This window comes from Odocoileus virginianus, chromosome 23, assembly GCF_023699985.2.
Source record: "Odocoileus virginianus isolate 20LAN1187 ecotype Illinois chromosome 23, Ovbor_1.2, whole genome shotgun sequence".
NCBI lineage: Eukaryota > Metazoa > Chordata > Mammalia > Artiodactyla > Cervidae > Odocoileus > Odocoileus virginianus.
The window spans coordinates 36,054,863-36,082,763 of NC_069696.1; the positions used below are offsets into that span (position 1 = coordinate 36,054,863).

Consider the following 27,901-nt stretch of genomic DNA (forward strand, 5'->3'; position numbering starts at 1 on the left):
TGTATAACTCTGGGCAACTAACGTCATCTCTGTGAAATATGAACAATCCTCCTCACTGGGCACATGTGAGCACGTATGTGAAAGTAACATATAAGGGACCTAACAGATATCTACTAAATATTTTCTTCCCTTACAGTATCACATCATAATGGGATCTTTTGGTTTCACCTTTAAAATACTCAAAAAGAACCACATCTATGTGTCTTAGTCCACCTTTAATCATTTTTGTGCCTATGGTGCCTGATCTCTGATTTGCTCACTTTGGGGCCCCCTGATTTTTATAATTGCAGAGTTCATGGAGGTACAAAATATTTTCCAGACTTCTAGGAAGAACTGTTCCTAACTGACCTGAAAATTACGACTGACTAAATTTTTAAGAACCTCTAATGGGACTTACAATCACCACTGGTAACTCATTACATTATTTTAAATTCCTTATAAAACAAATTCCTACTAATGTCTAAATGAAGCACTTAAGTTCCTTTCCTACCTTACTTTGTGAACATGATAAATTACAGACCCATCATATAACATTCCTGGAAACAGAAAAACTGTAATCATGCACCTTCCATCAGGCTCCTCTCCAGGAAACAAACTATTATCACTGTTATCAAAGCATCTATGTATTAATTAATGCAAATTCACCACACAGCTTAATGGCAGGAAAAGAAAACGGACTGCTGAAGGTCTGTTGTATGTACTAATTAGCTGTGGGGATCATAGGCAAGTTACTTAACTTCTCTGAGCTTCATTTTCCACATCTGTAAAATGAGGATAATACCATTAAAAAAAACTTTTTTTTATTTAAAGGGCTAAATTAAATGAAATAACGTATAAATTCAAAATATAGTGACAACTGACATATTAATAAAATAAAAAGAAGGCTCAAGAGGAGAAAAAAACCCACATACCATGTTTACTGCATCTTGATCAAAAGGATTCCATTCTATATTCTGAGGATAGTGGGCCAGAACTTTGGATTTGAATGTTCTTCTCAAAGGACTCTGGTCAAAATTTTCACCTACAACAGATAATTAATAATTAGTTAATATCTAGAATTTTTTCAAAAGCATGTCACAATTTTATTTTTATTTTGTAGATACACTGAGTGATAATGTTGAAATCTGATTCAATTTCTACCTCTAATAGTCTGGCTTGTAAATTTTTCCATGGACAACTAAAAAGGAACTTTTAATAAGGGATGTGCATTTAAAACTTCAGAATACAAATTTTAAAATCCTGGCTAGACAACTGATACTAAAAATCAAGATATGCTAAAATAATCCTTGCTGTGACCTAATTACTGTCCTCATTTCAACACATGATGGCAAAAAAAAAAAAAAAAATTCTTATTTGGAAACATTTAACTCACTAAAGAAACATCTCAAAATAAACTAATTGTAATTAAGATTCTGAAATTTTGTATATAGATAAACTTAACAGTGCAGTGCCCAAAGGAGGTAAGTTTGCTTGAGTTTCCACAAAATCCTCTGATAAATGTGACTGCTTCTCCATGCTTTTACAAGAATTAATAGAATCAGAAACATCATTACTGAGTTATCTGGTTGAGTAAACAGGACACATTAAAGAACACTAACCTCTAAAAAGAAGCTATTCTAAGCCAAATTCATCACATGTTAAAATCCTGAAAAGGTAAAAGGCTACGCTTTGATCACTACATATAACAAAATTCAGAAAAGCTGTCAGCTCAGTTCTTTAAAGTCCTTAACCAAATTAACTTCCATGAGACCTACTACCCCCAAATGCCTTAGTTTCATAAAATATTTTAATATGGATGGATCTTAAATTCTCAGTGTCAAAAAGTTGAGATTAAGGAATTAGAAAGACCTTGGGAGCAATACCATCTGTCTCCTGTGTTTTTTCTACTTTTTAGGTTCTAATTACAAAACACAAGCTGATATATCCAAAGATAAATGCTATTTACAAGTATTTGTACAAGCAAAAATATCATAAAGCAATTCATGAGTCACATGTGGACACCTAGTTAGATTCAGTTTCCATCTCTGGTAAAAATCTAAATGATGAATACTAAAACACCTTTCAGTGTGAAACTTAACAGATCTCAGATGGAGGGAAAAGTCACACTTTAAAATTTTGTTGGAGAATGCAATATAAAACACACAGGGGTGTTTTTGAATAAAGGCCCATAATTTATACAGATTTGCTGCAACAACTAACCTATTACTTCTAATTTAGGCCCTTGGCTAACAATCTTTTTCCTTTGGATTTCTTTTAGTTATTTAGGCAAGCACTCTATCTCTCTTTCTACCTCATATTTTCATCTTCTAAGTGACAGAGTAAAGAGCTTTCACTTCTAGAAGAGAAACTGTCAAAGGTGTCCCCAGTGAAAGTTTATCAATTGCTGCACCGTGCTTCTAGGGTATGTGAACATGGGAAAACTCAGTGGAAAGTGTGAAGCCGTTCAAAAGTCACTATGTCCAAAGAAACGAGTCAGGGTTCACGGTTGATTTCAGAAAGAGTAAATGGTATCTTTAAGCTGGTACTTAATTCTTAGGCAAACACTAAGAATTTTTAGATTATTTACTTCTTCATTAAAAAAGGTTACATTTCACTTCAGTTTAAGTAAGAGAAAAAGCAAAACTAAAATTCTCTCCTGGTTCTAAGGTTTATGCTGCTGACTATGCCAGTGACATAGCAAAAGGATAATCTCACCTTAGATAATACTTAGCCATCAAGAAACCCTCTCCTTTACCTGCCCTCACATACCAAAAATGCTTATTTTATCATTCACAAATGTAAATAAAAGATGAAATACTGCAGGGGCAGAAGAAACAGCATATAATGAGGATATAAATCCTTGCAACACTTACCTTTTAATGAATTCCTGCCTGAGTTTGGTTAAAATAGTAACTTTATCTTCATTCATATATCAAGTTATTAATGTGACAGGAAATAAATCAGAAAAAGTCATGACACTGCTATTTTCAATATAACTGTCCTGTTAACTAAGAAACACCACACCCTCAAGGAACAATGAATCAACCAGAAGAAAGAGAAAGAAACCACCTCGAGAGAAAAAGAATTTCACAAAAACAAAGCCCCAGGAAACAGAAACACAAATCTAACAAAAGAAAAACAGAACCACCACCACCAGCACCACCACCAGCACCACTTCTTATTAGACTGCTCTAAAAGGGGGGAAGATCATTGCTATATATACAGCTGTCTTGGCAAATATTATTTTGAAGAAAATTTGGAGACAAGCTGACTGGAAATTCTGATAACACTGTTAGGGATTTAGAAGTGAGTAAATGCAGGTATTCCTCTACTAATATCAGTCAAAGAAAAGAATCGTGGAGATGACTTTTGGAGATGTGAGAAATAGGAACAACCTAACTTTTGGATTCTGAACCCATAAACCTCTAACTTAGAATTTACTGTTAGCACTTAGCAGGAAAAATGAACCAGTCTAAGAATCTGGATTCCCAGGAAATGGAAATTACATAAGGATGCTTTAATTAACCTAAAATCCACCTTTCAAACACTATCCTGAAATAAACAAGGAATATAAATTTGTGCAATTATTAATATCCCTGCAACAACTACAAGTAGACTTAATTTCACGTAACATTGTCAAACAACCTCCTACTAAACTTAAACTACAATTGAGCCTTTCCTCCTAAGAAAATAGAACATATCTGCCAAGAGAGCTTAAAGACTAATGAATTAATTTCTTCAAGGCTTGAAGCAAATGAGATCTTTACAAAAATTAAGACATAAATAAGAGAACAGAAATACAAAATAACACTTTTTTTTGCCTAAGCAAAACTGAATAATGAAACAATTATGATGGGCTTGGGGTGAATTAAAATAATAACTTCTAATACCTCAACTTTTTATTTTTACCTGAAGTCGTATTTGCAGCATCTTGGCTCTTGCCATGACGATCTGCTTCTAGCCATTGGTACAAAACTACATAATGTAATAGAAACAAAAAAGCTTTTATGAACAAAGAAACACAAACAAAAACGCAATAATGACTTTGAAGAATGGAAAATAAGAATTAAAAAAATTAAACAAAAGCAATTAAACATGAGACATTAACATCAACAGAACACAACACCAACAGTATGTAGCTTATAGGCTATTAGTGATAAAGCAAAGAGAGTAAGTAATTGCATTTTAATGTAATAAGTGAAATGCCATTTAAACATCTGTAACACTTATTCATATGGGAAAAGGTACATGTTCTTTTCTTCAATGTTAATTTAAAAAGAAGTATCAGGAGAAAGCTAATGTTTCTACAGCCAGATACAATAAAATATGATAGTAAGACTAAATGATGAACTAGGGAAATTGCATCCCAATTTCTGTAAACCAATAAGATTGGCTGAAGTTCAAGAAACTGACTATACCAAAATCTGACAAGTATGCAAAGAGACAGAAATCTCATAAACTGCCGGCAGTAATGCAAAAAGGTATAACCCCTTAGGAAAGACAGTTTGGCAGTTTTTACAAGGCTAAACATAGTCCATATGATCCTACAACCCCTGTCTAACCAGTAGAAAAAAGTAAGACAAATTCCAAGAGGAGCAACCTATAATACACCTGGATGAATACTTGTCAAAACTGTCAAGGTCATCAAAAACAAGTAAGGTCGAAGAAACTATCACAGCTGAGAGGAGCATAAGGAGAGAAGACAGGTGTAATGTGGTATATTGGATGGGCTCCTCCAACAGAGAAAGGACACTAAGTAAACACCAGGGAATTTGAATAAAGTATAGATTTTAGTTAACAGTAATACTGATTCATTAACTGCAACACATGTATGGCACCACCCTAGGATGTAAACGATAGGGAAAACTATGTGCATGGATGGAGGGGGGTGTGTGGGTGTGTGGGAACTCTGCATTATCTTCTCAATTTTTCTGTAAATCTAAAACTGTTTCTAAAAATCAAGTCTGCTTTAAAAAATTTTTAAAAACAAGTCTTTAAAATTTTAAAAAATTGTAAAGTTTAAATTTAAAAAAATTTTAAAAATTTAAAAATGATTTAATGTTAAGGACAAAAACATATATTACATCCAATCTTTTAATTATTATATCTTTGTAAATTACTATGCAAACATGAGCTGAAGTTTGCTCAGTAGAGATTCCATGAGTCAACTATATCCTCTTAGGTACTTTAACTAAGAAATATCAACTCTTGGGGAAAAGTTTTACTACAATGAGGACACGGGCTACTAAAATATTCACACCTGGGGGTGAAGGGGGGAATTTACAGTAGAGCTCTGTGACTTGGAAGCTTTGAAGAGTGTTCAAACTTCCATATTTTATGGGTTACCCAGATGTCTACAGTTTTTAGACATCTTTAAAAAGATATCAGAGTCTTTCCTTTAAAGAGCCAAATAATGATAATCATGGGTCCAAATCTTCCCATCCACATCTCAAAGGCTGGAATGATCCCAAGAGAGTAGCACAGGCTAAGCTGCTACTTTGGGGGGCTATTTACCCACAGATATTGTGACAGTTCCAGATTCCAGACAAGGTTTGCAGAAACTTTCTATGCCGGCCCTCCACGAAATAACAACAAAAACAGGACTGGGAAAGGTGCCTGTGGAACTTCTGAACCGAAGGAATAAAGGAGCTGATTCATTAAAAATGGCTGAAAGCGAAAGTGAAAGTACACTGCTCAGTCCTGTCCGACTCTTCGCAACTCCACGGACTATACAGTCCATGGAATTCTCCAGGCCAGAATACTCGAGTGGGTAGCCTTTCCCTTCTCCAGGGGATCTTCCCAACCCAGGGATCAAACCCAGGGATCAAACCCAGTTCTTCCGCATTGCAGTGGATTCTTTACCAGCTGAGTCACAAGGGAAGCTCATAAATGGCTGAAGGTACTCTGAAATCACGACGAAAGTTATTTGGATCTTCAGGGATAGTCAGAGCTGTGAATTGACATTCATCCACTATCAGGGATAGATGACCCAAAGTAGACCTCTGAAGAGCCCCTACACATATACTCAGCATGCAAAGCCCTCGGCTGAAGGTGTACCAGTGGGGACACAAGTCAGTGTACTCCTTCACTTCTCTGGCATTCCAGGGAGGCAATATTGTTGTAACCGGGACCAACATGAAAGAACTGGAGAAGCAGATCTCAATCACTAAATATACACTATGGCATTTCCTCTTTCTGGGTCAAAAGAATAACAACTACAAGCAGTGGCCACAGGACTGGAAAAGGTCAGTTTTCATTCCAATCCCTAAGAAAGGCAATCCCAAAGAATGCTAAAAATACCACACAATTGCACTCATCTCACACGCTAGTAAAGTAATGCTCAAATTCTCCAAGCCAGGCTTCAGCAATATGTGAACTGTGAACTTCCAGATGTTCAAGCTGGTTTTAGAAAAGGCAGAGGAACCAGAGATCAAACTGCCAACACCTGCTGGATCATCGAAATAGCAAGAGAGTTCCAGAAAAACATCTATTTCTGCTTTATTGACTATGCCAAAGTCTTTGACTGTGTGGATCACAACAAACTGTGGCAAATTCTGAGAGAGATGGGAATACCTGACCACCTGACCTGCCTCTTGAGAAACCTGTATGCAGGTCAGGAAGCAACAGTTAGAACTGGACATGGAACAACAGACTGGTTCCAAATAGGAAAAGGAGTACGTCAAGGCTGTATATTGTCACCCTGCTAATTTAACTTATATGCAGACTACATCATGAGAAACGCTGGGCTGGAGGAAGCACAAGCTGGAATCAAGATTGCCGGGGGAAATATCAATAACCTCAGATATGCAGATGACACCACCCTCAAGGCAGAAAGTGAAGAGGAACTAAAAAGCCTCTTGATGAAAGTGAAAGAGGAGAGTGAAAAAGTTGGCTTAAAGCTTAACATTCAGAAAACTAAGATCATGGCATCTGGTCCCATCACTTTACGGCAAATAGACGGGGAAACAGTGGAAACAGTGTCAGACTTTATTTTTCTGGGCTCCAAAATCACTGAAGATGGTGACTGCAGCCATGAAATTAAAAGATGCTTACTCCTTGGAAGGAAAGTAATGACCAACCTAGACAGCATATTATAAAGCAGAGACATTACTTTGCCAACAAAGGTCCGTCTGGTCAAGGCTATGGTTTTTCCAGTGGTCATGTATGGATGTGAGAGTTGGACTGTGAGACAGCTGAGTGCTGAAAAATTGATGCTTTAGCACTGTGGTGTTGGAGAAGACTCATGAGAGTCCCTTGGACTGCAAGGAGATCCAACTAGTCCATCCTAAAGGAGATCAATCCTGGGTGTTCATTGGAAGGACTGATGCTAAAGCTGAAACTCCAAAACTTTGGCCACCTCATGCGAAGAGCTGACTCATTGGAAAAGACCCTGATGCTGGGAGGGATTGGGGGCAGGAGGAGAAGGGAATGACAGAGGATGAGATGGCTGGATGGCATCACCTTCTCGCTGGACATGAGTTTGAGTAAAATCCAGGAGTTGGTGATGGACAGGGAGGCTTGCTGTGCTGCGATTCATGGGGTTACAAAGAGTCAGACATGACTAAGTGACTGAATTGGACTGAACTGAGCAGCAGAGTAGAATAGTACTGGACTACTTCAAGCAGCACAAAAATCTCCCCATTTGGAAAAGCAAGCATGAACTTTACTACTGATACTGAATATCCTTCTTATAAAAATGAGACACAAAGCAGGGAAACTAATCCATTCAATGGTCTGACAATTCTACCCAGCTCTCATCTAAGGTCTAAATCTGCCCTGATAAAGGTAGAAACTCTTGGTTGTGTTCAGAGTATCGATGCCATTACATTTACCAATAGTCCCAATTATTTCATATAGCCGTTGTTTCTGGTTTCACTGGCCAAAAATAAAAAAAATACAAAAGTTATTTCAGATCATTTTATTCTGACCAGTTATACAGAAAATGGTACATAAGCAAAAATAATGTTAATAGATTTGAGGTTCAATTATTTTATCACTACCTCCAGATCACCAAAATCCAAATGGTCTAAATAATTGAGAGAACTTCCAGTGAAATAAGTGCATCTACTTCATGCAAAGCTATAATGAGAATCACCATTAGACCAAATTTGGATTTCAGTCTACTTTATAGCATATATATTTAAAAAGATAATGTATAACTACAAAAGAAATGTGACTAATATTTCAGTTAACATACAAAAATGTATACAGGCAGATCCAGAAGGATTGAGCTCTAAACATTTCTTAAACTCTCACAGTTTCTGAAATATGGCATATTACAAAGAGTCTGAGCCTCCTTTCACTTTGCAGATGACGTGAGAATATCAGTAACATACCTCTTTCCCCTGTGGTTGGGAGCACAAGATCTGATCTTCTGGAAGCTCCACGTTTCCTTTCAACTGGCAATGGGAGCAGGGACACTGCCCCTGCTCCAAGCTACTGGTGAGGATTTCTCTAGTCTGTGCATGACATTGTAAGCAGAGAGAGATCTGTGAATCTCAGAGCTATTTCTCAGGCTGAGTGTCCCTGTTATATATTTCTTCACTCATTTCCTCTTTGAACCTTCTCACTCCTAGGGCCCCAGTGAATTCCCTCCCTCATTATCCAATTCCACCACAGCCTATTTCTGAGCAGTGTATATCTCTACAAAACAAGGCCAAGGCTCCCAATACTTCCCTATGTGCCTGAAGGATGTCACTGAAGTCTAGATGTTTTAAAGAAAGTTTGTTGATGGGAACAATGAAAACAGAAGGGAAGTTGAAACAGGTAATCTCTTCTGCCCTTTTTTTCATTTTATTCCTTTTCTCTTAAATGAAACACACACACACACACACACTCTCACACAAGTGGACAGAATACTCACAATCAGTAAATCTTCCTCAGTATGATAACAAAGGCGACAGAAGGAAATGGAGACACTATGGATGCTACCTATGATGAAACCCATGCTGAGTCAAAGAAAAAGGGATGATGTGGTGGTCACAACTCCTCCTTCCCATGTCTACCCCCACAGGTCTCCAAATGTTTGTCTCCAAAGACCCAACCTGAATTGGCATAAGCGGGAGCTGGGAAGGGGAACACTAGGCAGTGGGACTTCTGTGGTGGCTCAGACAGTAAAGCGTCTGCCTACAATGCGGGAGACCCGGGTTCAATCCCTGCGTCGGGAAGATCACCTGGAGAAGGAAATGGCAACCCACTCCAGTATTCTTGCCTGGAAAATCCCATGGACGTTGGAACCTGGTGGGCTACAGTCCATGGGGTTGCAAAGAGTCTGACATGACTGAGCAACTTCACTTTCACAGGGAAAGCAAAGCAGGCGTGGGTGAGGAGGAGAGGGCACCATCAGGGTAATAAAATAAGGGGGCACTTCTGTGACATTCATAGAAAGACATTTGCTACACATGCACTGTCTCTACACCAAAGTAAGCTGTCCTCTTCAAAGCAGGTCCCCTAGGAGGCTGCATATTCAATATTCATTCTGATGATCCTACAACTAAACACCTCTGAACAGGCGATGTATAAGCAGAGACCTTATGAAGTAGTAACCATCACACAATTAACACTCGGAGCTTACTACAGGCAGGTGTTATTCTAAGTGCTCTACATATATCAGGCCATTTTATCATCATAATTACTATATGAAGGAGATCCTATTATCATTCTCATCTTACTGATGTAGAAACTGGGGCACAAAAAGATTAAATAACTTGCTCAGGTCAGATAACAAGGAAATTCAAACCTAAGCAGTTTGACTTCAGAGTCTGTGCTCTTAATTCTATGTACGAGGTCATCTCAGGAAAGAGTATTTCTGGCAACGGAAATAGCAAGTGGACAATCCCAGCGGTACAAGTGAGCTTGTCCCAGCTGAGCTGCAGTAAGACCAGGACACAGATGCATCTAGTGAGGTGGTAGAAGATGAAGTCAGAGATACACAAGAGCCAGATAAAACAGGTGAGGATTGTAAGCAATGGTGAGGATTTCTGATTTTATATTAAGTATCATGGGAGGTCCTTGGAGAAGGAAATGGCAACCTACTCGGTATTCTTGCCTGAAGAATCCCACAGACAGAGAATCTGATAGGCTATACAGCCATAGGGTCACAGAGCTGGACATGACTGAAGCAACTTAGCATGCATTGTGGGAAATAACCGCAGTGTCTTCCACAGAGATGTGACTTTGTTTTAAAAAGATCACCCTGGCAGCTGAGAGAACAGATTATAGTGGGCAAGAGTAGAAGAAAAGTGATCAGTTAGGACCTTCACGAACAGTACAGGTAAGAGATGATGGCAGTATAGATTAGAGAGACACTTAAGTGCTAGGGTGGTGAGAAATGATAAGATTTTAAATATATCCTGAAGGCATAAAACAGATGATTTGCTGATGAATTAGATCTAAGAGAAAGAAGTAGTCAAGAAGGATATTGTGATACCATGAATTTTGGTCTAAGCACCTGGATTAACAGTGTAGCTACTTACTGAAAGAAGGAAGACAGAGGTTTTGCTGGGGGGAGGATAGCGGTCAGGGAGCTGGAATGAAGAATTCCGTTTTGGATATGTCAAGTCTGAGAAGCCTACTAGATAGCCAAGAGACATTTCTGAATAAGCATTTAGATATATGAATTTAAATTCAAGGGAAAAGCTTAGAAACTCAGGGGTCTACATAAAAGAGACCATATTTAACATCACAGGGCTGGATAAGATCACCTAGGAAATAACTGCAAATGGAGACAGAGGCTGAGGTCAGAGCCCTAGGGGACTCAAGCAACATTAAGAGGCTGGGAAGAAGAAGAAGAACTGGCAGAAAGGTAAAAGAGACAAAGCAGTCAGTAAAATAAGAGAAAACCGGAAGTATCATAGAAGCCAAGTTAAAGAAGGTTGTCAACAACAAGGAAGTCACTGTGACCTGGACAAAGAGATTTCTGCGGGGTGTGGGGGTGAAAACCTGCCTGGTACGGTTCCAAGAAAGACTGCAAGAGAGAGGAAGTCAAGGAAGAGAGTATAATTAACTCTTCTCCAAATAGGAAAAGGAGTATGTCAAGGCTGTATATTGTCACCCTGCTAATTTAACTTATATGCAGAGTACATCATGAGAAACGCTGAGCTGGAGGAAGCACAAGCTGGAATCAAGATTGCCAGGGGAAATATCAGTAACCTCAGATATGCAGATGACACCACCCTTATGGCAGGAAGTGAAGAAGAACTAAAGAGTCTCTTGATCAAAGTGGAAGAGGAGAGTGAAAAAGTTGGCCTAAAGCTCAACATTCAGAAAACTAAGATCAAGGCATCCGGTCCCATCACTTCATAGCAAACAAAGGGGGAAACAGTGTCAGACTTTATTTTTTTGGGCTCCAAAATCAGCTGCAAACTGCAGCTATGAAATTAAAAGATGCTTACTCCTTGGAAGGAAAGTAATGACCAACCTAGACAGCATATTAAAAAGCAGAGACATTACTTTGCCAACAAAGGTCAGTCTAGTCAAGGTTATGGTTTTTCCAGTGGTCATGTATGGATGTGAGAGTTGGACTATAAAGAAAGCTGAGCGCCAAAGAATTGATGCTTTTGAACTGTGGTGTTGGAGAAGACTCTTGAGAGTCCCTGGACTACCAGGAGATCCAACCAGTCCATCCTAAAGGAGATTAGTCTTGGGTGTTCATTGAAGGGACTGATGTTGAAGCTGAAACTCCAATATTCTGGCCACCTGATGTGGAGAGCTGACTCATTTGAAAAGACCCTGATGCTGGGAGGGATTGGGAGTAGGAGGAGAAGGGGACGACAGAGGATGAGATGGTTGGATGGCATCACCGACACAGTGGACATGGGTCTGGGTGGACTCTGGGAGTTGGTGATGGACAGGGAGGCCTGGCGTGCTGTGGTTCATGGGGTCGCAAAGAGTCGGACATGACTGAGCGACTGAAATGAATTGAACTGAGAAATTCTGTTGGAAAGATGATGAGCGATAATACTGGAGGAGAATGTGGGGTTGAGGGAAGGGTTTCAGATTTTGTTTTCTTAAAGACAGCAGAATGTTAACACATTCAAGCAACATTCCCACTGTGCCTACGCTGTGTCTGGTTCCTCCACAAGGAACATACATAACAAAACACCTTTGAGTTCCTCTGCAAGAACTAAAGCCCCCACCAAGATGGAGAATGGTAACTTCAGGCTGATCTCCAGAGTCCTGGAACACTGTCCTGTTACCTCACCACTAATCAATTAGAAGAACGTCTGCACACAGTGAAAGACAACAAAGACTCTGAACCCCTTCCTGAGTAATTCTCCTTTTAAAAAATTTCATGGTAGAGCAAAATCCCTGGAGCTGGTTTTTGGACACAAGCCTGCTCTGTCCAAAGTTGCTGTCCTCCTGAATGCAGCAACACTTCCATTCTTAGCAGCACCTGTACTGGCTTTCAGGCACTGGACAGCCAAACCCGAGTTTGATAACATTTATACAGGACACTAAATCCATAAGGGATTGCATCTTTTCTCCCTCTGCGGCACTCCTTGAAACAATCCCAAATCATTCTCACTGGATAAGCCACGCCAATTATCTTAGCACCAGGGAATAGCTATCACTGATCCTGAATTTATGACAGAGAGCAGGTGCTCACCAACATCCCTATTCTCCTCTCCTTCCCAACATCCTTGCATCTGGGTGGGGGCCAAAAGACTAGCTCTTGCCAGTGACATGTGAGCAGAAGTGATGTGTATCACTTCCAGCCTGAGGCACACAATCTGTCTTTCTTCTGTGACTCAGCAGCTAAATGCAAATAGAAATGGGGCTGTAAAGATGGATGGTCACACATGAAAGAAACCTGGGTCATTGAATGTCTCTGCAAATTAGAGCCTCTCTCCACCTTGGCCTACATTAGACTAAACAAGGAATGAGAAGTAAGTTTCTATTGTTTTGAGCCACTGATAGTCTATGGTTGTTATTACAGTAGTTAGCTGTTTTATGTTTTATGTTTTATGTTTCTGGATTAGTATGAGTTTTAACTTGCATTAGTCTTGACCTTCTGACTCTAATGTCAATCCCTGACTATATTCCACCTTCGCTTCCTTAGTAATGTTCTACATTGCTTACTGCTGTGTTCAAATACATGATGAGTATAGTTCTTCAAATACAGGACAGAATTAACCCATTTTCTGTGAATGCTCTTTATCTTTCATATACCAATCATTAAGCTACTAATCAAGACTAGAGGTATTAATTCATGATGGGCTTATTAGCCATTCTAAATCTAAAAACTCTAAATCAATTTGCAATCTTGCAGGTACAGGCTGCTGGTCACAAAGAAAATCAAGCAAAAAGAAGGTAGAGCAGTCTCTGAAAATTCATAGGCCCTACTGAAGAATGTTCATCGATAAAGAAACCTGAATTCTGGTAATCCTAAAAGTTTATCTCGATTAAGAGCTTAATAAAGTACATCAACAGCAATCCAGTAAGTTGCTAATCTCTAAGAGACTCATAATACTGAAGTTTATTCACTGGGAATCAAAAGAGTACACAATACAGATATTTTGCTTCAAACTCAACCAGAGGTATCCCAATTTAATCTTGGAGTTAGTGCAGGTATTAACCCTCCAAGGGCACCATTCCCAATAAGATTGCCCTGATTTCAGAGGCTCCCCAGGCCACCTGCACTGCTCACAGACTGGATATACATCTTGAAGTTCCCCCAAATCCCTCCGGTTTGGCAATTAATAACCAAAATCACTGCAGATGGTAACTCCAACCACGAAATTAAAAGATGCTTGCTCCTTGGAAGGAAAGCTATGACAAATCTAGGCAGCATATTAAAAAGTGGAGATATCACTTTGCCAACAAAGGTCTGTATAGTCAAAGCTATGGTTTATCCAGCAGTCATGTACAAATGTGAGAGCTGAACTATAAAGAAGGCTGAGCATCAAAGAACTGATGCTTTCAAAGTGTGATACTAGAGAAGACTCTTAAAGAGTCCCTTGGACAGCAAGGAGATCAAACCAGTCAATCCTAAAGGAAATCAACCCTGAATATTCACTGGAAGGACTTATGCTGAAGCTGAAGCTCCAATACTTTGGCTACCTGATGCAAAGAGCCAACTCATTGGAAAAGATCCTGATGCCTTTAATCAAAGGCAAAAGGAGAAGAGGGTGGCAGAGGATCAGATACTTAGACAGTATCACTCAGTGGAGATGAATTTGAGCAAACTCCAGAAGACAGTGAAGGATGGAGGAGCCTGGCATGCTGCAGTCCATGGGGTCACAAAGCGTCAGATACAACTTAGCGACTGAACAGCAACTCACAGAAATCATGAAAGCACTACACTTATGATTATAGTTTTATTTTAAGGCATACAAATCAGAAGGACTAGACAAATGAAGATATACACAGGTTGAGATCAGAGAAGAACTTTCATGCTCTCTCCTTGTGGAATCAGGGTGTGTCACACTCCTACTCCCAACAATGTGTTCATCGACCAGGAAGCCCCACTAAGCTCTGGTGTCTAAAGTTTTTATCAGCACACCATTATATAAGCACGACTTGTTAAATCATAGCCATGTTACTGAAACTCAATCTCCAACCTCCTCCCCTCTGCTAGGTTGGTTCTGTGACCAAGCCCTACCTGAAGTTATCGAGGAGCCCATCAGTAGTTGCTTCATTAGGATAACACTCCTGTTACCAGGAAATCCTCAGGGTTCTGGAAGTTTTGCTCCAGGAACTTGGGACAAAGACCAGATAAATCCTTATGAGGCACTGTGCCTCCTACCACCAAGCATAGAATATAACAGTATATTATTTACTTGTAAAAAATCTTAACAATGAAACCAGGTTCTATGGTCCTCTGCTAAAGATGAAATAATAAATCATTCTGATCGGAACCCATGCTTGTCATAATATCCCTTTTGCAATAAAATGATGAAACAAGAAAAAAAAAACTTTAAAAAGCCATTGAAATAGTATAAGTAATATCATGAAACTCTCTAAGAGGAAAGGGTCATAATTTTTAGGTAAATAATCAAATAAGTGTCATGTGTTCACTAGTGTTTAGTAAATGATTTCTATTATTTTTATATAGAAGTGATTTTCAAATAATAATTATACCCAAGAAAACAAGATTCTAGTTCTAGTAGCCTAGGGCAAATCACAATTTCTTTGAACAAAAATATCCTCATACACAAAATACAGATTATTTTATTACTATAACAACACATTATTAGCATGTAGTATTATTAGATAGCTGCTGTGAGAATCATTTTTCCAAAAAAAAGCATGTTAATGTTACTATTCATGCTGCTTTTTATCATACAAAATAAAATGAATCTTCCTCTACTGCTAAAGAACTTATTCTCTGCTAAAGAGCCTACAAGAGAGCCACCCTTTGCCTTTAGGAACAAAAGAAAGTCACCCACTGTTAAAATATTTATAGCTGACAAGTAATACTACAGAGCTAGAGTAGAGACATTCAAACTGAAGGTGTCTACTGCATGACTCCAAGAAGCACTATGTGCACAGAGCTAAAGCAGACCTTTTCCTCCATTTCCATTCATTACTATACTTACCTACACACACACATTTAGTTTACACAGAAATAGCAATTAACTCTCCCAGGAATACCACTTTACCTTCCCCCTACACTTTCAAAAACAAAAAAATTCCTGCATAAGAAATCAACAATGTTCTCCGAAGGAGATATATAGATTATAAGATAGGGAAGGATACATTTGTTTTACTAACGCTACTGCCCCACGGTATATGAAATTGTTCTAACATCAGCAAAATCAGGCAAAATAAGTATCAGTAACAGGATTCACTGGGAAAGAGAATATTCCTACAAGAATCAAAGAGAAGAACTATTATTCCAACAATTACCTGAAGCTGCTGGCAGCCAGAATGTTCCACTGATGTGACCACCTCTGAGTCTCTCTGCATCGGTGTGCATTCACCAAAGGCCTTCCAGGCCTCCGCTAATATGCCGAGTGTGAACTAGAACACTTGGGCTTTAAAATGAACTAACTATATGTTTTAAAATGGTATTGAGGTTGAGCACAGACCCAATGGTCCACATACACTAGGGGTGTGGGGGGTGGGTGGGGGTCAGAGGGAATGTGACCTATATGATGACTAAGACCTTCCCATTTCTACAAGGGACTGTGATTCCTAAAGCTACTATATAGTATATTACGAAAGAAGAAAATCAACTTTGGCGGGGAAAAAAGTCCTTTCAGTCACTTTCTGAAGTTTTCAAAATTAACATGAAACAAAACCTACCAAGAAGGATAAAAATGGGATGGAGGAGTAGAATTTTCCTCTTCTCTACAGGAAAAACAATCTCTTCCTTCCTCTCTCCACCAGAAAAACACAGAAGAAAACCCTCAAGATGATCTCTAGCCCTGAGTTTCAATTCACAATTCTTACTTCTCACCAAGAATCTTCACTCATCTGTCTCAGTACCAGCAGCCTGAACTTCATTTTTAAAGCTAAACTCCCTCCCCTAAAGGTTTTCTGCTGTTAACAGTGCCATAATCCATGTTGTTTTCAAATATTACTATCTACTATTCATCTCTGAAGAGGGATGAATTTAACTCTAAGAATAATTCTATCAAAAAGGTATCACATTCACTACTTTTTTTCTAGTACTTGGCACACAGCTTGGACAGCTGACTGACTACAAGCCATTCTAGATTTAGATTCTAGATTTCTCCCCCTTCCTTCATCTGGACCCCATCCCTTTCCTTCTACATTCAAACAGTCATTAAAATTTATAATTTATGTTTCCTTACTATCCCTCCCAATGAGCCTTTCCTTTCTACTTTCACTGCCACTTTGTTAATTCTGAATCTCAAGCCGGGCTCAGAATACTTACAGTTTCCAAAATTCTAGTCTCCCTGCCACACACTGTACACAATTCCCTTCTAATTCCTCCTCCTCCTCTCTTTCTCTCACTTACTCATTTACTCAACAAACATTCATAGAGCTCTACCAGCCAAGGCACTGTTCTAGCTTTGGAGATACAACAGCACACAGACCATATTTTCCAAAGATGGTCACAACAATATCTCCTATCCACATGCTCTTCTGACACTCCATCAGGAGGTGAGTCCGTGTTCCCTGCTCTTAAAGCTGGAAGGACCTTAAGACTGCCTCAAACATAAGCATACCAGAGAAATGAGGTTATGGCTTCTAAGGCTAAGTCATAAAAAATGCCAGGCATTTCCACCGTATGCTCTTGGGACACATGCCCTTACAACACAGTCACATGTTGTGGGAAGGAGAGAAACTGGGGGCCCAGCCAACAGTGAGCAACAGTTGCCAGCCCTGGAAGTGAAGTGAGCCACCTGCAAGTGTGTGCTCTGGCCCTGTCAGGCCACTCAGCTGATGCAGCATGGAGCACATACAAGGTGGCATCACCACGGGCTGCCCAAATCGCAGACCTGTGAGTCAAGTAAATGACCATCATTTAAGCAGAGTTCTCTGTCTGGTTTGTTATGCAACAATAAATAACTGGAACAAACAGTGAACAAAAAGGCAAAAAAAATCCTTGTCCTCATGGAATTTATATTCTAGGAGGAGATAAACAAAAATAATAAATTTAAATTATACAGTATGTTGAAAGACAAAAAGTGCAATGGAAAGGTAAAGAAAAGAGCCGAGTAAGAAGGGCAGCATAGAGCACCAGCTGCAATATTAAATGGGGAGGTCAGGTGGCTTCATTAAGATGATGATGTCTGGTCAGAGACTCAAGTGAAGATAAGTGAATTAATCTTGTCTCTCAGGAAAATCAAAGACACCAATCTCCTGAGTTCAGACCCCTGTCACCCAGAGCCCAGATTCCTCAGATGGCACTTGAGGACCATTGTGATCTAGCCTTAGCCTACATGTTCAGCTCCAGGTTCTGAATCTCCTCACTCCCTACACACCTGCACTTAAGTTCAATGACTGGCAGTTCCCTTTAAGTACTGTGGTCTTGTGTCTGGAATGTCTTCTTCCATCTTGATTTTCTATTACCCCCTTAATCAATTACGACAAACTTGGCAACTTAAAACAATACCCACACTTCTTATCAGTTTCTGTGGGTTAGAAGTCTGGGCACAGTGTGGCCCAACAGTTCCTTCGCTCCAGGTTTCACAAGGTCTTTAAGCACACAAAGAGTAAGGAGTTTTTTCAACACAAAACCTTAATTAGAACAGCTAAGTTTTATGGTCCAACATCTTTTAAATTCCATGAGCTTAATTTTTAAGTAAATCACAATTGTACAAACATTGTACTATATATGTATTAGTTGATGTGTTAAAATAAAGCCTTTCCTTGATATTAAGGTTCAGGACACTGCATTTTTCTTCTTGGTTGACACATAATATGTAAATATAATGATTTTTTTTTTAAAGAAATAGAACTGTTTAGGTTTTGGAACTCTGTTCTCATAATTGCTCTGCATACTGCTATCCACTTAACATACTGTATTAAAACTGTTCAATTCTATCTCCTCCTTTAGACTTTAATCTATACAACATATTATTCATTCTTACATCTTCAGCATCTACTTAATACTGTGCCTGGTACATATGTTCATTAATGTTTGCTGCATAAACGGATAAATGAAAATGAAAATTGTACTTGGATCTGAAGCATATACTCCAGAATTTGGAAAACTTATTTAAAGAGCTGATAGCTGTGAAAATGATTCACTTCCAAACTTTGACTATATAAACTGAAAAGTAATATAAGTAAAGGAATAAAATTAGTCCATTTTCTTTAGAACATTTTCTTTTCCCATTTGTACCAACTTATACATTAAAATTTGATACCTACCTTATGTCAAACATAAGACATAAGGATATTATTATCATATCATATGCCCATGGTGGTATCACACAACCAGAACTTTATTATTCTTTACTTTGAACCCAGGACTTCATGGCTAATTTTTTTTTTTTTTCCAAAGTAAACTTTAGTTTTTGGAATAGTTTTAGATTTACAGAACTGGGAAGACAAGTATAGAGTTTCAATATACCCTCCAACCAGTTTCCCCTATCAGTAAGCATTCTGTTATAATTAATGAAGCAATACTGACACATTATTATTACCCAATCTATTCATTTTTCAGGGCTTCCTTGGTGACTCAGAGAGTAAAGAATTCACCTGCAATGCAGGAGGCCTTGGTTTAATCCCAAGGTCAGGAAGATCCTCTGGAGAAGGGAATGGCTACCCACTCCAGTATTCTTGCCTGGAAAATTTCATGGACAGAGGAGCCTGGTGGGTTACAGTCCATGGAATTGCAAACAGTCAGACACAGCTGAGTGACTAAACGTTCACATATTATTTAGGCTTTCAGATTTTTTATCTAAGGTCCTTTCTTTGCTCCAGAATCCCATACAGGATACCACATTGCATCATGTCTCTCTAAGCTCTTCTTGGCTGTGACAATTTTTCATTCTTTCCTTGTTTTAGATATCAATTGACAGTTTTGAAGAGTAGTTGTCAGGTATTTTGTAGAAAGTCTCTCAAACGGGATTTACCTGATGTTTCTCTAATGATGAAACTGAGGTTATGGGTTTGGGGAAGAAGACCATGGAGGTAAAAGTACCATTTTCATCACATCATATTAAATACACATCAACATGACTCATAACTGTTGATGATCACTTTGATTACCTGAAACAACATTTCTCCATTGTAAATGTCCAACTATAACCTTCATAAGGAAATCACTGTAACCAGCCCACACTGGAGAAGAGAGTTGTGCTCCACGTCCTTGAAGGCAGAGTATCTACATAAATTATTTGGAATTCTTCTGCAAGGGAGATGTGTCTCTCCTCTTCTATTTATTAATTTATTGGATTGTTTATATCAGCAAAAACTTATGATATTTTATATTTGGGGTCATAACCAACGGGACTTCTATTGTGCTGCTCACATGGCCAATGGGAACTCTTTCATTTGGCTCTTGTGGCCTTTTGACATACTCCTATTTATGTGTTTTATTTATTTTGGTTTTAGCATTTCCTTAATTTCCAACTCTATGAGATGCTCTAGGCTCATCTTTGTTTCTTCCTCTAGTTCAAGAGTTAGTCCTTTCTTCAAGGATCTCTCTTAATCCATTAACTGGGGAATCATATTAGAAATCAAGACTGGGCACTCATTTGTACTGGGATACCATTGCATCTAAGCCCTTTAGAAGTTAACTTGTTTTTATCTTCCACTTAAATATTCAGAAATAGGAGATGGTTGGCAATGCTAATTTATAAGTAAAATTTAAACTTCTTCACAACAATATCTTATGCAGGATTTGTTCTTTGTAATATTTTCAGCAGTTGCCTCATATTATGATTGCACCATTCCCCTTTACCCTAATAACTTATCTCTACATATTCCTCAATTCTTAACCTGGAGGATCAATGGGAGATACAATTTTTAACATCGTTGTTGAGATCCTCAGAAAAAAGATGCCAAGCATATTTTTATAGACTTAATACTGATTTTATATAAATTTACAAGTAGTTTTGTACAAATGTAGTTGCAAAACAGGTGAAACTCTTAATGCAAATAATACCCTATGCTGCCCACATGTGAAAAGATTTTATGAATCTCATCCATCCCAGATGGAGACAAAAATTGAGCATATTTAAGACAAGAAATGAGTAAATTAAAAATGAGTATATTCGTATTTCTGTGGAATTCCTGTATTTCTCAGAATTTTTTATTTTGGATGGTCTTAAATCTTTCAAATACTAAAAAATGTATTTATTATTATATAGGGGACTTCCCTGGTAGCTCAGACAGTAAAGCGTCTGCCTACAATGCAGGAGACCTGGGTTCAATCCCTGGGTCAGGAAGATCTCCTGGAGAAGGAAATGGCAACCCACTCCAGTATTCTTGCCTGAAAAATCCCATGGACGGAGAAGCCTGGTAGGCTACAGTCCATGGTGTCGCAAAAGTCGGACACGACTGATCGACTTCACTTTCTTTCATATTATTATATAGGAGGGCATTTTAAAGAAAAAAAATTTCTATTCCCCAGCAATCTCTTCACTATGCTCTTTCAGCAACACTCAAGGTAAATTACTATTAAAACTTATTCATCTTATCCCGTTTTGTCTATACTATACAATCATTATTTAACTTCTCATGAACTCTATGATTCAAGTTGTCCAAAGAGTTTTATAGAGACCTTTGAGTAGTTTCCACTCTAATATCTTATTTATTTTCTAAAAAGCTTTCCCAGACTTCCCTGGTGGTCCAGTGGATAGGAATCCACCTGCCTGTGCGGTGGACATGGGTTCGATCCCTGCTTTGGGAAGACTCCACACGCTCGGAGGAAACTAAACCCATGTACTACAACTACTGAAGCCCGCAGGCCCCAGAGCCCATGCCCTACAACAGAAGCCACTGCGATGAGAAGCCCATATGCCACAGCTAGAGAGTGTCTCCTGCTTGTTGCAACTAGAGAAAGCCTGTGCACAGCAACAAAGACCCAGCACTAAATAATAAATTTAAAAGAAAAATTTCTAAAAAAGCTTTCCCATTACATTTCAAGTATCTTTACAATGAGACTTACCAACTTGACAAATGCAATGCTACCTTACATTATTGTTGGCTTCATTCATAACTGTCACAAAGCTCTACACAATCCTTTACATAATTAGTAAATTCACGCAACATTTGTTTTACATTGCCACTTGGTTAACATAAAATGGATCATGTAACTTGGTTTATTTACAGAATTGTCATGTTTGGTCATTTAGATGTAAACTATAAATTTCTGAAGCAAGTGGGAATTTGAATACAAAATAATGGCATTTTAAAAATAATATTATTTTAAAATTTTAGGTTTGGTAATTGTACTGAAGAAATGGAAAACCAAAGAGGCCTTGTTATCTGAAAACTGGGTCTGCCTCTCAGTGGTGTCAAGCCAAGATTGGGAAAAGGACCCACTATTTACAGCAAGTGGCGCTAGTGGTAAAGAACCTGTCTGCCAATGCAAGAGGCTAAGAGACAGTTCAATCCATGGGTTGGAAAGATCAATCCATGGGTCGGAAAATCCTCCGAGGAAGCTCACAGCAACCCATTCCAGTAGTCTTGCCTAGAGAATAACATGGATGGAGGAGCCTGGCGGGCTACAGTTGCAAAGAGTTGGACACGGCTGAAGGGATTTAGCACACATACACACAAGGAGAACACCAAGGATCTTTCCCAATGCAGTGTCTCCTGAACAGCAAAACTGGGAAGTTTTAAGCTAAAGATACATGCATATTCATGAAAAGGCTTGGGCAGTTGATAGGTCTAGAGTCCAAGCTTCCTGATTGAAGTCAGGAAGGTCAGAAAAGCTCAATATATTTATCCTTTGAGTTTCAGTTGATCTAGTGGTTGAACACTTCAGACTAATTTATACCACTTTAACAGAACTAGCAACGTTTACAACTGATTATCTTTCCAACAACAGCAAGGTTACTTCTTTTGCCCGATAACAGTTTGTTTGTGCATTGTTTTTGTCCCTTCTAGATAATTTCTGAGACCTATTCAAGGACAAGCACTAGGACAGGCTTAGATCACAAAATGGCTCAGGCCAAAAATGGCTTCCCTTATGTCAAGAAAGCAATGCTTGGCTCTCTTTCTCAGGAACTCCCTACCTTATCTGTTTACAGCCTTACTTTTCAGAGATATATGCTGAGATATTTCAAATAAAATCACAAAACGTCTAGGATTTGCTTATAAAACATAATATGGGGATGTGAAGAGGAAACAATGTTGGTCATGAATTGATAATTCTTAAATCTGGATAATGGGTATATGGGGATTCACTGTACTACTCTATCCACCTGCATGTATTCAAAATTCTCCATATAAGAAGTTTTTCTTTTTTTTTTAAATCAATGCTAAAAGAAAACAGGTCATTGATGAAAAATGTGGTAAATATAAGCTTAGCTTCAAAGGGAAGGAAGTAAATACTTCAACATCTTTCTAAAAGATAATGACTCACACTCCTCCTTTTGTTAAGACAATTACAATGTATCATGATGCTTAAAAAAATACAATAATTCCCTAATACCAAAAATCTAGCTGTTATTCAATTATTTCATAAATGTAATAAATATTTTTAACAGTTTGTATCAGGACTCAAAGTCCATACATTGTGATTTGCTGATATGCCCTTTAAGTCTCTTTTAATCTTAGGATTTCCCCTCCACATCTTTTTCCCTGCTCGGAGTTTCTCTGTTGAAGAACCTGACAGAGTTTCCCACAGTCTGAATTGTGCTGACTGCCTCCCCCTACTAGAGTTTAACATGGTCCTGTCTTCTAATCGGTAATCTAGAGCTGCACTGTTCAATAAAGTAGCCACTATTAACACATGGATATCTACATATTATTTTATTTTTTTCTACATTTTAATGAAAATAAAATAAAATTTAAAATTCAGTTCCTCAGCTCCATAAGATACATTTCTAGTAGCTATAGTATGGACAGACCAAGAATCATCCAAGCCAAGACCTGGGATTGACTCTATTCTCTTGAAAAAGGTTGAAAAAATAGAATGAATATAAATAGAATTCATCTAGCATACAAAGTATTTTCTGAAATGAAGAGAGTTTAACATTTCCACAATGCGGGGAATGAATCTTAGCTTTCTGTTTCAGGAACATAAATATATATACAATGAGCAAGCCATATGTGACCCTCAGCAAACTAAGTTTTTCTGTGCTTTCCAGAAAGGAAAATGCAATGATGAGTGAAGTTATACCATAAAAATGATAAATATTATAAAGGTTATTTTCAAAATCCTCCTCCAAATGCTGGGAAAAGAGAACACAATAGCAAGCATGTCTAAAAAGCATTCTTGATGTACAAAGCTAGCTCTCCCAGGGTCTCTTCTGAAGAGTCAGTTCTTTGAAGCAGGTGGCCAAAGTACCGGAGTTTCAGCTTCAGCATCAGTCCTTCCAAGGGATATTCATGACTGATCTCCTTTAGGATGGACTGGTTGGATCTCCTTGCAGTCCAAGGGACTCTCAAGAGTCTTCTCCAACACCACAGTTCAAAATCATCAATTCTTCGGTGCTCAGCTTTCTTCAGAGTCCAACTGTCACATCCATACATGACTACTGGAAAAACCACAGCTTTGACTAGATGGACCTTTGTTGGCAAAGTAATGTCTCTGCTTTTTAATATGCTGTCTAGGTTGGTCATAGCTTTTCTTCCAAGAAGCAAGCATCTTTTAACTTCATGGCTGCAGTCACCATCTGCAGTGATTTTGGAGCCCCAAAAGATAAAGTCTCTCACTATTACCACTGTTTCCCCATCTATTTGCCACAAAGTGATGGCACCATATGCCATGATCTTAGTTTTCTGAATGTTGAGTTCTAAGCCAGCTTTTTCACTCCCCTCTTTCACTTTCATCAAGAGGTTCTTTAGTTCTTCATTTTCTGCCATAAGGGTGGTGTCATCCACGTATCTGAGGTTATTGATATTTTTCCCGGCTATCCTGATTGCAGCTTGTGCTTCATCCAGTTCAGCGTTCCTTATGAAGCGATCTCCAGTCTTTCCCATTCTATTGTTTTCCTCTATTTCTTTGCACTGATCACTGAGGAAGGCTTTTTTACCTCTCCTTGCTATTCTTTGGAACTCTGCATTCAGAAGGGTCTATCTTTTCTTTTCTCCTTTGCCTTTTGCTTCTCTTCTTTTCTCAGCTATTTGTAAGGCCTCCTCAAACAACCATTTGACTAATTTGTGTGAGTGCGCGTGCGTGTGTGTATGTGTTTGAATAAAAGGTAACCCTGAACAAGAGATGATTCACACATCAATATCACCCAAAGTCCATAGTTTACAATAGAGTTCACTCTTGGTTATGTACATTCTAGGGGTCTTTATAAATTTGCAATGCCATGAATCCACTGTTGTAGGATGGTACAGAACAGTCCACTGCATTAAAAGTCCTCTGTGCTCTGCCTATTCATTCTCGTCTCCTCCCTAATCCCTGATAAGGATCTTTTTACCATCTCTATTGTTTAGTCTTTGAAGAAATTGAAATCTTCTCAGGCTGGCTTCTTTCATTTAGTAATATGCATTTAGGTTTCCTCCATGTCTTTGCAAGGCTTTGTAGAGGCTTTCAATTTTGCACTGAATAATATTCCATTGTATGAACATACCACAGCTTCTTTATCCATTTACCTACTTAAGGACATCTTGAATACTTCCAAATTTGAGCAATTAAGAATAAAACTGCTAGAAACATTCATGTGTAAGGGTTTTTGTGTAGATGTATGCTTTTGAACTATGGTGATGGAGAAGACTCTTGAGAGTCCCTTGGACTGCAAGGAGATCCAACCACTCCATCCTAACGGAGATCAGTCCTGGGTGTTCATTGGAAGGACTGATGCTGAAGCTGAAACTCCAATACTTTGGCCACCTCATGCGAAGAGTTGACTCATTGGAAAAGACCCTGATGCTGGGAGGGATTGGGGGCAGGAGGAGGAGGGGACGACAGAGGATGAGATGGCTGGATGGCATCACCGACTCGATGGGCATGAGTTTTAGTAAACTCCGGGAGTTGGTGATGGACAGGGAGGCCTGACGTGCTGCAATTCATGGGGTCGCAAAGAGTCGGACATGACTGAGCAACTGAACTGAACTGAACTGAAGCCTTCGATTCCTTTGGATAGATAACAGGGAGTGTGACTAATGAAAGATGGTAAGGTATGTTAAGTTTTGTAAGAAACTGTCACAATGACTTCTAAAATGGCTATTGCATTTTGCATTTCCACTGGCAATGAATGAGAATTGTCAAATGTTTACTTTTAACATTAACTTATTCAGATATGTTTATGTTGTCATCCTTGTCAACAGTGGCTTTGTTATCATTACAGTTAATTTTGGAGTCATTTGATACATGGCTATGTTGCCTACAAAGGGTTATATATAACAGTTACAAACGCAACTAGACAAAATTATACACTACCTACAGAAAACAATATTCTCTTTAACAAGAAAGCCAATGAGCTCTAACAATGAATTCCAAGAGTAATTAAGGATACAGGCATCTCAGGAATGACTTTCGTGTAAATGGCAATAAAAATATATATATATTTTTATATATAGGATATATAATGAGCTGTAGGATATATAATGAGCTTCCTTAGAAAAGTTAAGAATCACAAATTCTGAGATTTGTGAGAACTGTTCCCCACAACAGGACAATTCTTAGAGATCAAACAGGAAATCACTTCCAAAGCCCTGAGCTGTAATTTCTCCATCTCAATTAGTACAATCATTTTAACCAGTGGCTGAAGATGGATAGCTGCAGTCATCTTTGACTCCTTTTTCCCTCTGATTGCCTGCATCTAATCAGTTGCTTCATCCTACTGATTTTACCTCCTATTTTTCTTAACTCTATCTAGCTCTCTCCATCCCCTCTGCCACTGCTGTGATCCAATCCAATGCCATCTCTCACCTGAATTATTAAAAATGTGTTCTGCCTCCAGGCTTACTCCCTACCAACCCTACACTCTGTAATGCAGCCAAGAAAACTTTCTAAATGCAAATCCAATACTTTCCTTCAATACTACTTCATTATCCTGATGTTAAATCTCAAATTGCCTAGTATCACTTCAAAATTTCTCACAACCTGACTGCTTATGTCTTAATCCTTTCTGCAGAATTTTTCATATGCTTTGTATTCTGTATTCCAGTACTGTACTTCTGTACTCCATATTTACTATGCTCTCTCAGATTAGCTGACTTTTACACATGCTGCCTGTCTGCCACAAACACTTCTTTTAGTATTGCCCCCACTCCATAGCCCACCTGTAAATTCGTGACCACACTTCAGATCTAAGCTTATAGTCATTTCTTCTGGAAAAGGCTGCAGCTCTGTGAAGGTAAGAGTTGCTCACTACTGAATCCCCAGGACCTACACAGGGCCAAGGATACATGAACTCAAGGACCACTCACTAAGTAAGCAAACAAGTATGAACACAGGCTAGCAGAAAGAACATGAGTCACTACTGACACTGTGTAAAGATTTTTATCATGTTTATACCAATTTTAGGAAAACAGTTTTGTAGTAATATTAAAAATTATCACTACTACTATTGTAAAGTGTTTCTTTCACATATGTACAAATCTTTTTTGGGTGTTAGTTCTAGAAGGTCTTGTAGGTCTTCAAAGAACTGTTCAACTTTAGCTTCTTCAGCATTACCGGTCAGGGCATAGACTTGGATTACTGTGATACTGAATGGTTTGCCTTGCAACCAAGTACTGCATTTCAGACTCTTTTGTTGACTACGATGGCTATTCCATTTCTTCTAAGGGATTCCAGCCCACAGTGGTAGATATAATGGTCATCTGAGCTAAATTCACCCATTCCAGTCCATTTTAGTTCGCTGATTCCTAAAATGTCAATATTCACTCTTGCCATCTCCTATTTGACTACTTCCAATTTGCCTTGATTCATGGACCTAACTTTCCAGGTTCCTATGCAATATTGCTCTTTACAGCATCAGACTTAACTTGCATCACCAGTCACATCAACAACTGGGCACAGTTTTAGCTTTGGCTCAGTCTCTTCATTCTTTCTGGAGTTACTTCTCCACTCTTCTCCAGTAGTACATTGGGCACCTACCGACCTGGGGAGTTCATCTATCCTATATGTGTCCTATCTTTTTGCTTTCTCATACTGTTCATGGGATTCTGAAGGCAAGAATACTGAAGTGGTTTGCCATTCCCATCTCCAGTGGACCACATTTCGTCAGAACTCTCCATCATGACTTATCCATCTTGGGTGGCCCTAAATGTCATGGCTCATAGTTTCATTGAGCTAGACAAGACTGTGGTCCATGTGATCAGATTGGTTAGTTTTCTGTAATTGTGGTTTTCAGTCTGTCAATACCAAAATGACCAGATGGTCAATAATGAAATCAGATTGATTATATCATTTTCCAGCCAAACAAGGAGA

The 27,901-nt window shown here is 38.6% G+C and overlaps 1 protein-coding gene across 3 annotated transcripts in view; it reads right to left on the bottom strand.

The window, feature by feature from the left end:
• DENND5B (DENN domain containing 5B) overlaps window positions 1-27,901 on the bottom strand; it is a 219,297-nt gene that overhangs the window by 114,316 nt on the left and 77,080 nt on the right. For 2 of the 3 annotated variants that reach the window (XM_020879840.2, XM_070453895.1), the window contains exon 2: window positions 912-1,021. In XM_020879840.2, the coding sequence (XP_020735499.1) occupies window positions 912-1,021 (110 nt within the window). Of the gene's footprint in view, window positions 1-911; window positions 1,022-3,888; window positions 3,955-27,901 lie in introns of all 3 variants that reach the window. The other variant, XM_070453894.1, reaches the window with a different exon arrangement.